The following is an 11822-nucleotide window of genomic DNA, read 5'->3' on the forward strand; positions in this document are numbered from 1 at the left end:
ATCCCACAGCAAATGGATTAGCTGAAGCCTTCAACAAGACTATCATAAAACTTTTGTCAAAGCTTGTGAAAAGTAACAAGCGAGATTGGGATGACAAGCTCGGTGCAGCACTATGGGCCTATCGTACCACGGTACGTACACCAACCGGTGCAACCCCGTATTCATTAGTATATGGATGTGAAGCCGTTCTCCCTTTGGAAGTTCAAATTCCATCTCTTCGGATCGCCCTTACAACCCAAATGACGACCGAAGAACAGCATCAAAAGCGCCTCGAAGAACTCGAGATGCTCGATGAAAAGCGCCTGGAGGCTCAACAGCATATCGAGTTCTACCAAGCCAGAATTTCTCGAGCCTTCGACAAAAAGGTTCGACAAAGGAGTTTTAAGGAAGGGGATTTGGTCTTAACTGAAAGACATCCTATGAACCTGAGCTCCAAGAAGAAGGGCAAGTTCGAGCCCAAATGGGAAGGACCGTTCGTAGTAGAAACAGTCTACTCAAACGGCGCCTATCGCCTAGTCACCAAAGATGGTGATCGGCTGATGATGCCAATAAATGGCAAATTCCTGAAGAGGTACTATCCTTAGCACCTTTCAGAAGGAGCTGATGTATCGGGAAGTTCCCGGAAGAATACCACATTGGGGTATTCTTAGGGATAACCTGGTCGGTATAAGAGAGATGAACAAGAAGTCCACATTCGAACCCCGAATGTTCTAGTTTGTCAGACTCTAACCCTCATCAGATGAGATCCAATCATTCGAGGGATTAATTTTCCCTCACAAAACTTTCATTGGTGTTCGATTACTCATAGTCTTCGCCACACATTCCTCACTCGGTCAAACCTTACGACAGTTAGGACCAAAGCCAAAGTCCCCTCTCGATTCCTTCAACGAACGAGAGGTCCACAAATCGGGCGGTCAAACTTTCACGTAGTTGTGATCGTTCCAAATTTCCCACTTGGTCAAACCTTACGACAGTTAGGACCAAAGCCAAAGTCCCCTCTCGATTCCTTCAATGAACGAGAGGTCCACTTTCAAACTCCCGAATGACCAAACCTTACGACAGTTAGGGTCATCTCGAACCCTCGCTTAGTCACAACTTACCCTGGTCGAGACTAAGACCGAGTCATCTTTTGTTCAAATGACCAAACCTTACGACAGTTAGGGTCGTTTGAACTTTCCGATTCTCGGAGTGGAGATCCCACTTCTAGTTTCATCCTGCGGATTCTGGAGGTGGAGATCCCACCTCGAGTTTCCCTCTTTTGCTGGAGATAGAATATAAAATTCTTCCTCTCCAGTTCTGAAGATAGAATATAAAATTCTTCCTCTTCAGAGTCAAATGACCAAACCTTACGACAGTTAGGGTCGTTTGAGCCTTTCGGATTCTGGGGGTGTGCCACCTCGAGTTTCCTTTCCAGCTGAAGATAGAATATAAAATTCTTCCTCTTCAGAGTCAAATGACCAAACCTTACGACAGTTAGGGTCGTTTGAGCCTTTCGGATTCTGGGGGTGTGCCACCTCGAGTTTCCTTTCCACCGGGAGATAGAATATAAAATTCTTCCTCTCCTCGGACCTTTCCGATGCTCGGAGTGGCGACCCCACTCCCAGTTCATCATTCCGGGTGCTCGGAGTGGAGATCCCATTCCCAGTTCATCCTTCCAGATACTGGGGGTGGGGAATCCCACCTCAAGTTTCCTTTCCAGCGGGAGATAGAATATAAAATTCTTCCTCTCCTCGGACCTTTCCGATGCTCGGAGTGGCGACCCCACTCCCAGTTCATCATTCCGGGTGCTCGGAGTGGAGATCCCATTCCCAGTTCATCCTTCCAGATACTGGGGGTGGGGAATCCCACCTCAAGTTTCCTTTCCAGCGGGAGATAGAATATAAAATTCTTCCTCTCCTATTTTGACACAACTTTCAACTTCCAATCCGCGCACTTGGTGCGTGGGGAATTTTATCCCGAATCCTAAGTAGGGATAAGTCAACACCTAACACGTGTTGCCGGGTAGCCTATTCCCGTAACAAGGGCAAAGTCTACGTATTCGAAGTCGTAGCAGCAAGTCTAAGGGAGTTCATTCCTTTAGCACAACGTTACATACGGAACGGATTTCGATAATCCGCATGCTAGCCCGATTCAAACGGTGATCGGTAAAGGCACATCAAACCCGTTGAAGGCTGGGGGTTTGCCAAAAACCCCAAAGTCAACGCCTAACACGCGTTGCCGGGTAGTCTATTCCCGTGAGAAAGACGAAGCCTATGTATTCAAGATCATAGCACAAAGCCTCAGAGAGTTTACTCTCTCAGCACAACGTTACATGCGGAACGGATTTCGACAATCCGCATGCTAGCCCGATTCAAACGGTAATCGGTAAAGGCACCTCAAACCCGTTGATGGCTGGGGGTTTGCCAAAAATCCCATAAATCTGTCATTCGGAAGAGATACAGAGAAAACACAAAAGAAGCAAATGCGGATTTTCTATTAATAAATCAAGTCAAAAGCATACAACAAAAGCTCGTTAGTCCGAAGGCAACCGACGGCTAAGAATATGAGACTCTAAACCAGAGAGCCTGTCCATATAGTCCTGCTCGAACTCCGCCTGCAGGCTAGCTCGGACAGAATCTTCGGAACTGTTGAGAACCTCTGCGGCTTCGTGTCGTAGCTTCATCAACCCCTCCTGCACTGATCCCAGCCTGTCGAGTGTCCATTCACGAGAACGCTCCAACCCAACCAGTTCCTCAGAAATGGTAGCGGCAGATTCTTCGGCGCGTTCCAAGGCCTCCTTCAGTCTAGCTATCTCTGCACGAGTGGAATCTAAGGAGCTCACTAACTCAGCTCTGCTGGTGTCTTTCCTCGCCAGAGAGGCCATCAGCTGCTCGACAGTGCGCTCACGTGATCGAAGCTCGCTGCCAACGGAAGATCGCAGTTCATGCCACTGCGTCAACCTATCCTCCACCTGAGAAGATGCAAAAGAGGGAGCTCCACCAGCCTTCAACTCCCTCAGCTCTCGAATCTCTGACTCCAGGGCAGCGAAATCAGCTGTAAAGGAATCGGCCAAATCCGGATATCCCTCTTCCCTCATCATCATCATGTGACGGGAGAAGGAACGCCTGAACTGATCAAAAGAAGACCCTCTGTGCAGAAGCTTATCAATCACGCCGTTATAAAAGGCAGTAAAGAAGCCGAGGTCAGTGCGGAAGACATCCCCATCTGGATTGGTATCGGCCAAGAGAGCATGGACCTGCTCATATAGAGACGGTCGAGAACCTGCAAGCAGCAGTATGGGAGGTCAAGAAACTATTAAATACAATCGAAAAGACCCTAAGGGAAATTCGAGGTATACCTATACCGGCGGAAATCCCCTCGGGTTGGGGTTCGACAGGCTCCGAAGTAACGACAGGAATGCTCATGGAAGGTATATCAACCCTCGTGGGCAAGTCAGTCGTATTAGGCGAAGGCGGGAAAACACCCGAAGCTATAGCAGAATCAGGTACAGCGCCTGGTCATATAGTTGCACTTCTTTATTAGTCAAAATGGAGACTGAGACAAGCAAAGAAGAGAGGAAATTGGATATATACCTGTGGATGAATCACTCTCAAAGAGTGGTCTCACAGTCCCGGTGGGAGCTTGTTCAGCTAACATATCGGCTAACAGTCCAGAGTCAGGTCTCGGGAAGACCGGTGCAGGAACATATCCCTGCTCTTCGAAATCTGCAATAGGGGAGGCCCCATCCCCGTCTGGCCCTTCTGTCGCAACACCTGCAGCACCGGATGTAGGTATATCTGAAAATGAACCGGTGGGATCAACACCATCTGCCTGCCCAAGATCGATGTTCAGATCAATGCCCAGGGAGCCATCACGAAGGGCGTCGCACACCTGCTGCATGAAGCAGTCCATGTTGTCAGCCCCAGAGAATACCGGACCTGGTGGAAGCTCGCCCTCCTCGAAGAACCCTGAATTATGAAACAGGATCAGGGATCCCGGAAGGTAAATCATCTTAAAGCAATAAAAGTGGGTACAACAAAATGTTACCTTCCTCCCCGTCGGCAAAGCCTCCTGAATCTACCCCATGGGAGCGCTGATCAACATGAGGTTTATGGGCAATCTTTTTCCTTTTCGAAGGATCACCCCTCATAGAACCAACGGGGCGGTCATGCGAAGTTTGGCCACCAAACTTGGATTTCGCACGACGGGAAGCGAGCGACCCATGGTCGTCGGCTACCCCACCTGAAACAACAAGAATCATCTCATGAACCAGATCTTTCGCCAATACCAATTGAAGTCGAGAAAGAGGATCAAAGAGCATGACAAACCTGTATCAAGTTCTGCTTGGTCGGTATCTATATCTGCATACTCCCCTTCGGGAATTCCGGTGGACTTCTTCCTCTGTCTCTGAGCAGGCTCAGCCCTGCGAGCAGCCATCATAGCAGATTGAACCAAGTGATCGGATTCTAGTTCCGAAAGACTCCTCACACTTATGGATTCATCGGCAGAGAGGAACCATTTACAGCTGAGGAAGGTAATCATCGGCTTGCGTTTATAGGAGGGAAGAGCAAACTGAGCCCCGGTGCAGCCAACCATGGTCCATAACCACGCCCGTACGCCGTCAACGAGTCCTCCCTCAACACGCAAACTACGACTCGGATTCCCAACGTATAGTTGGTCATAGCCAAACTGACGTGCGAAACGGCAGGGAAGGTAAGGCTCTATGTGGCAGCGGTCCTTCACCCGGAGAACAAGATACCCGACTCGGATGTTCACCAACCAGCGGAAACAACCGACGTCGAGAGCAGTCCGGTTAGTTCGGGGTTTCTCCATATCAGTCAACTCCTCGCCATAACGTCCCGAAAAGCGAGGGAAGCATTTGAAGAACTCCCAGTTCCTGCGAACTCGAAGTTCTTTTTGTACATCTTCAAATTTCTTCCCAACCCATCTACTCTCCTCCAACAGCTGTAGGAAAGGAACGGGAACATCAACGGCGCTGGGCGCCGACATCAAGTCCGGACGGTGAAGAACGAACCACGCCATCAAATAAGCGTAGGGCAGCTCAACCTTCGGGCAGGTAAGCTCAGTCGAGGGTTTAGAACCCACTTGGGTAAGAACACGAACTACACCCCTAAGCCCGCAATGGATGCTGGCAACCATCGCTGGAAGCAGAGAAAGCTCCCTCCCATAAGCTAGCTGGACCGCAGGGAAGAGCACCTCGAGGGGTAGAGCGTCTGAAGACTGATATGGAACAACACACTTCTTCAGCCAAAGAGCAAGGTAGCCAGCTAACAGAGACCGAGGATCGATAGACTTCTGGGCATGATAGAGGAACGATCGAAACTTAGTCCCGGCCGGAAAAGCCCCCTCGGCACTAGCAATGGTATAAGAATGAGTTTCATTCTTCTCCATCAGCTCATTAATAGCGGCAGGGGTCAAAACGCCTAACTCATGTATGGACTCCTCGGAATCATCCTCCAAGTTAGGAAACAGGTAAACAGCAAACTGCTTCAAGCTGATCTTCCTCTTCGTCTTCGCTGGAGGAGAACTCTGGAGCAAACAGGTGTGATAATGACAGGTGAGGTCCCAGAGAGTGTCATACACATCGGGAGTATCCTTCTTCAAACACTCCAACTGTTGGTTAGAAGGGAAGTATTCCTGATACGGGCAATCTCCCATCGAAAGCCCGGAAACCTGGTGCATCTCATGAAGAGCCAACCCTAGCTCTCCGCCACTGGTCAAGAAGGTATTACTATCAGGCATATATGTCTCGAGCAATGCCAAGAAGTGACGGCAGCTAACGGGAAGTCCATACATAGTAGCCCGTATGGGCGTATATAATCCACTACCCTTCAAGTCTCTCTCCCAGCGTCCCAGAACATAACTGGTCAAACGGGTCCACCATCCCTTAGCCAGTGAGGAAGCCCAACCATAACATCGGTAATCCAGTCGAGGTAATTGTCTTCCCAGATGAGCTAAACGATTCCTCACGGTGAGAGCGGCCGCCGATACCTCGCCTGGAGGTGCAGTGTCAAGACCCATGATCCCGGGTCGAAGGCCACAAATGGATTGATACCCCAGAGAACCGGGACTCTTGTGATGAGAAATGTATCCGCACTGAACGTGTGTAACAGCATTGGTAAGAGGCCAGGACATCTGTCGCCCCACAGCCTGTTTCTCCAAGTCAGTAAAAGAGCACTGGCGAGGAATAGAGGGGATATATAAAAGAGCTCCCTCGTCAAGGGTAAGCCAGTGCTCCTCAGCAAGAGTCAGCGCGGCAGGATCTTCGGTGCGATCCCCGAATAGAAAACCCGGCTTCTTTAAAGCTTCAGTAGAAGTGGCGTCTGCGGTGAGAGGAGCATCGGTGATAAGTTGGCGTAAACAGTGACGCCCTCCATCCTTTATCAAGCGACAGAACTCGTCTGAGCGATCTCTGTCGAACTGCGGAAGGGGATCGATGATCTGCCTGGCAGAAGCCGAAGAAAACACTTCCCTACTACAACCGGTAGGGGCATGATGAGGGAGACTACCCCCGGGAAACTCAACTGCAACAAAGCAAAGATGGAGTCAGAAAATCCATGTCATAAACGCAAGACGAGATTATTCGATTTCGAGTGCCCTACACCGGGAGAACGGTATGCGTCATCACGTAGACACCGTGATAACATATACCGACCTATAAGGTGTAAGGCAACACGAGATCGCCCCAATATAACCGAGGACTTGAATTGGCTAAGCAAAGCAAGTCCGAAACCTTAACCCCCGCGGGAGGGGTATCGGTTCTTCCGTCATGACCCGCGAGAGGTCAATCCGGGATAAAAGAAAAAAATATATATAAGATTCTTACCCCCAAAGCAAGAGGTCACTGGAGATGATGTCGTAGGAGCCTCCTCCACGCCATGCTGCGAGCAAGGGTGACTCCCGGAAAGACGAGACCGACGGGGAGACATCGTGAATCTGCAATGAAGAGCAGTACATCAGGTACGATATATATACACGAAATATCGGAAGAAGGGAAATTAAGCACTTGGACTCGAAATCCTAATAACAAATAGGATTTTGTAGTTAAAGTCTAATTAAGCCTACGAATTTCGTGCACGCGAAACGATAATCGTCATTTCGCGGAAAATTTTGGTGAAATACCCAAAATACCCCTCGTGCTCAAGGCCAAATTCAGGTCAAGGACACGTATGACTCGGGTTATGGTCATCATACTTGATCATCGAACATCCCGGTACCCTATAATTTTGATCAAATTTTGCAAATAAGCCCTTTTGCAGAATTTGGTCAATTTTACATAAAAGTCCCTCCATGAACTTTTGGTTTTGCATCCATATGCTTTTACCAAAAATTCGATCAAGGGTCGGGGGTTTAAACTTCTTGGATTTCAGCCCCAAATTCGTGGCTCTTTTGACAATAAGCCCCTCCAAATATTTAGGGACTGTTTTGCAAATAAACCCCTCAAACAGTTCTTTAACCCTCTTACACAAAGCACCCCCATTTCTTGAAGAAACAAACACGAACCCAAGCCTCCCAAATTTCAGTTCATGTTTGCATAAGAGCCCCCAAAATTTCAGACCCACGAATTTTGCAAATAAACCCCTATAGTTTCGGTTTTTGCAATAAAACCCCCCAAATGCTTATTTCATCCATAAACCCTTATCTATTACAAGCATAAAGACATGATCTTTGCAAGAAAATAAGGGGTTTGTGAAGAAAAACTTACCAAGTCAAAGGAGTTTTCCTTCGGGCTCGGAAATGGAGGCCAAGACCCTCGTTTGAAAGAGGAGAAGATTCCGGCAAATGGGTACCCGTCAAAATCCCGAATCTTTTAAGGGATTGAAGGGTTCTCAAGAGCAAATCAATGGAGGAAAGAGGGGGAGGAAGAAGAAAGAAAACCGAAAATGGGGGGAAAGAATTCGGTTTTGGGGGTGGGGTTCTCTCTTGAAATTCAAAATAAAGGAGGGGGGGACCATGCACAAGAGGCCAAAAAAAGGAACAAGACAAAACTAGGGGAGAAATGGATCGTCATCATTGGAGGTTTCTAAAATAGATGAATATTTATCTGCTTCTTTAGTTAAATGTCAAGGAAATACTTTAGATATTTTGCAATGGTGGAGAGTATATGGATCAGTTTCATATCCTATACTTTCCACCATGGTTCGTGACTTACTAACAGTGCAGGTTTCGACAGTAGCTTCGGAATCTGCCTTCAGCACAGCAAGACGTTTGATCGACGATCACAGAACATGCTTAGATCCGTATACTATACAAGCGGTGATGTGCTTACAAGATTTGTGGAGGTACGAGAAGCGAACGCAAGGCATCGATCGGATGGCTGGAATTGAAGATAAATTTGAAGAGTTGAGATTAACAGATAGATATAAAGATTAAACAATATTCATCAAATTGTAATTTTTATTTTTTAGCTTTAAATTTGTAATGAATTATTTTGAAAACAGTTACAAATGATAGTGATATATGTGAGTAGGTGTCAACCTAGTTGGGATGTACTCATCTATTGTGATGCGATAAATTCCGAAATAAATTTATACTTGTAAAGGATTTACTAATTATTAATAAAGAAGTTATTTTTATCATCTTTTATTTTTATAATTTTTTATATTTGTAATTTATGTCATTTCAAGTTATTAATAATATTATTGTTTTTTATTAGCATTTTCTGTAATTTTTTATGTATATTTTAAAATTTTAAAAGATTTTTAAAAATTAATTTTTTTTAAAAAAGTAAAAAAAACCGGTCCGGCCCGGGGCAATCGGGCTTCGGTTTTGCTCGGCTCGGGCCAGATGGACATGCCTAGTTGTCTCACAATTACTCAATCTCTTAATAGCTCACTTAGCAAAATGACTCTAATCTATACACATTTAATTAATGCTGTATTTTCTTTATGTGATTCTATACACAATCCCAACTCTTTTTTTTTTTTGATAAAAAAAACAGTATCCCACCACATGTGCAACGTTTTTTTTCCCCTCAACGATTGTATTTAACCCAACATACATTTAAGACCCTTAAATTGTAAATGTGTGTGTTTTTTTTTTCAGATATGGATTAATTTGTCAAGGCTAATGTTGTACATGTGTTTATCTCTTTCAGATATACAACTATAGTATCTAAGGTGAATGTTGTTAATAGTACATTTTATTGTTGAAAATATAAACGAGCGTTTACTTTTTAATTAGCTACTTCAAATTATTATTAATTTTTTAGTGTTTTTAGATAGCTTTGCAGGCATTGGTGTTTGCGTCAAAAGTTGCTCTCGTTGTGGAATTCATTATATCTTCAGTCGATTACAATAAATTCAAAGGAATAGTCTTTTTATAAGACCTCTTTTACACAACAAAATGAAAATTACAACTTCTTAGAAACAAACGCAGGATCGTTGTTTGGATCGCTGCTTGCGTGGGACTTTGCCTGTGCCGGGAGCGCTTTGACTCGTGGACCACCAAATCACAGATTCTGATTGAACTGTGAAGGGTTTAATGATTCTTCCTTCGTTTATCGAAGTAAGAATTTGAAGCGAATATCTTATCGATGTAAGATGTTCACTCTTCTAAAGATCAAGTCAGAGCTTAGATCTCTAGGAATCGCCAGAAGCTTCTTGAGGACGTTTGTGAAGAAGAAAGACTCTCTTTCTTGCTCTAATTCACCAAAAGCTTAAGCCTTTTCTGCTCTAAAAATGCTCTCCGTTCTTTATTTCGTGTGTAGGGAGGTATTTATAGGGGTCTCAGTGCACCACAGTTGAAACGGGGGCAAAATAACTGACCGAGTGTTTTCTCTTTGGCCGCTGCAGTCTACACTGCCGTGGCTATTGGCGCGGCAGTATAGGTTGCCGCGGCCAAAGAGGTGGTTATCAGCACGTTCCATCGTGCTTGAAACCGCTCTCCCACGACCTTTAACCACTCTTTTCGTGGTTTAACTGCTTGTCCACGTCAGCACACATTCTATTTCTGATACGCCGCCATGTAGACTTCAAAACATCATCGAATAACTGCCTTATAACTGCCACAACATCCTTCTTTAATTGCCGCGGCAATTTTTTATTTTTATTTTATATTTGTATTATGTCATTTCAATTAATTATATATATTGTTTTTTATTAATTTTCTGTATTTTTTTTATTGTATATTTTTTTAGATTTTAAATAATTTTACGTAAACGTGGCGGGGTATGGGCTTCCGTTGCTCGTCGGGCAGATTGGACTGTGTGTTACCATTACTCATTCTTCATCAGCTCCCTTAGCACATGACTCTTAATATGACTTTATTAATAGCTGTATTTTCCTTTATGTGATTCTATCCCCATCCCACTCCTTTTTTTTTTTGACTCCAACCACGTATCCACCGCACATGTGCCACTTTTTTTCCCGCTCCACACCGATTGTAATTACGCCAACATATTTACGACCTTACTTGTACAATGTGTGTCGTTTTTTTTCAGATATGATTATTTGCGAGGCTAATGTTGTAACCATGTGTTTTCAATCTCTTTCACACACCAATATCATCTAAGTTTACGGTGAGTTGTTCATCAGTTTTATTGTTGACATATACGAGCGTTTAGCTTTTTAATTAGTAACTTCACATTCTTTTCATTTTTAGTGTTTTTGCCTTAGCTTTTGGCAGGAATTGGTGTTTGCGTCAAGTGGCTCTCGTGTGTGGACTTCAATTATATTTCAGTCGATTACATAACTCAGGATAGTCTTTATGACTCCTATTTCACACACTGATTACAACTTTTAGACACGGCAGGATCCGTTGTTTGGCAACGCTGGCTTGCGTGGACTTTGCCTGTGCCGGGAGCGTTTGAGCTCGTGGAACCACGATCACCGACATTTGCATGACCGTGAGGGGTTTAATGAATTCTTCCTTCGTATTACATCGAGTAATTTGAAGCCGATATCTTATGCGATGACAGTGTTCACATCTCTAAAAGTCAGTCGAGCTTAAGATCTCTCAAGGAAATCGCAGAGCTTCTGAAGGACTAGGAAGTTTGTGAAAGAAAAAGAACTCTCTTCTTGGCTCTAATTCACACAAAAAGCTAAACCTTTCTGGCTCTAAAAAAATGCTCTCCGTTCTTTATTTCGGTGGTAGGGAGGTATTTATAAGGGGTCTGCGTGCAACCACAGTTGAAAACGGGGGCAAAATAACTGACCAGTGTTTCTCTTTGGCCGCTGGCAGTCTACACTGCCAGTGGCTATTGGCGCGGGCAGTATAGGTTGCCGCGGCGAAAGAGGTGGTTATAGCACGTTCCATCGTGTTGAAACCGCTCTCCGCCAAACGAACTTTAACGCACTCTTTTCGTGGTTTAACTGCTTGTCCACGTCAAACAGGAGGGACGTTCTATTTCTATACCCGGCCAACGTAACTCAAACACATGCGATAAACTGCTATAACTGCCACCACATCCTTCTTTAACTGCGGCGGCACTGTTAGATTGTCAGCGCCTAAGCCGCGCACCCTAGGCTGGCGGCGCCTTAGTGGCACATGGGCTGCGGGTTGCCGCGCCTTAGCCGCGGCATCATTGGCTGCCGCGCCACAGTGCTGCCTGATGATGTGTATATCGTTCTTCTATGTTGTTTTGAGTGGTGTTTGGACATCTGTAAGCAATTTTTGACACCTACAGATACCCCCTCCAAAGTATCTCAGACTCATCATTTTTTAGAGAGGGGTCTGGGACACTTTGGATATGATAAGCTTTCCTTGCAATCTCTCCAATACTTCGTTGAGGAAATTGCATAGAACGGTTTGTGAATGGCTTCAATCCTTGACTTCTTCATCTTTTAGTCTACTCAGTGCTTTGTAGAATAGCTAAGATTCCT

General features: G+C 45.3%; 1 protein-coding gene across 1 annotated transcript; it reads right to left on the reverse strand.

Annotated features, from left to right (window-relative positions):
* LOC109822881 lies at positions 2449-7802 on the reverse strand. The gene is made up of 7 exons (XM_020389142.1): positions 7706-7802; positions 6827-6936; positions 4308-6524; positions 4027-4221; positions 3573-3947; positions 3338-3493; positions 2449-3261 (listed from the first exon to the last, which is right to left on the reverse strand). Exons 2-7 carry the CDS (start codon positions 6927-6929, stop codon positions 2513-2515), a joined length of 3795 nt encoding a protein of 1264 aa, XP_020244731.1. The 5' UTR covers positions 6930-6936; positions 7706-7802; the 3' UTR covers positions 2449-2512.

This window comes from Asparagus officinalis, chromosome 8, assembly GCF_001876935.1.
Source record: "Asparagus officinalis chromosome 8, Aspof.V1, whole genome shotgun sequence".
NCBI lineage: Eukaryota > Viridiplantae > Streptophyta > Magnoliopsida > Asparagales > Asparagaceae > Asparagus > Asparagus officinalis.

Coding starts and splice junctions, on each gene's coding strand:
- LOC109822881 (XM_020389142.1), bottom strand. CDS start 6,929: ATGTCTCCCCGTCGGTCTCGTCTTTCCGGGAGTCACCCTTGCTCGCAG. Junction 6,525..6,826: donor AGTGACCTCTTGCTTTGGGG/GTAAGAATCTTA, acceptor GCTTTGTTGCAG/TTGAGTTTCCCGGGGGTAGT. Junction 3,948..4,026: donor CTTTGCCGACGGGGAGGAAG/GTAACATTTTGT, acceptor TTCATAATTCAG/GGTTCTTCGAGGAGGGCGAG.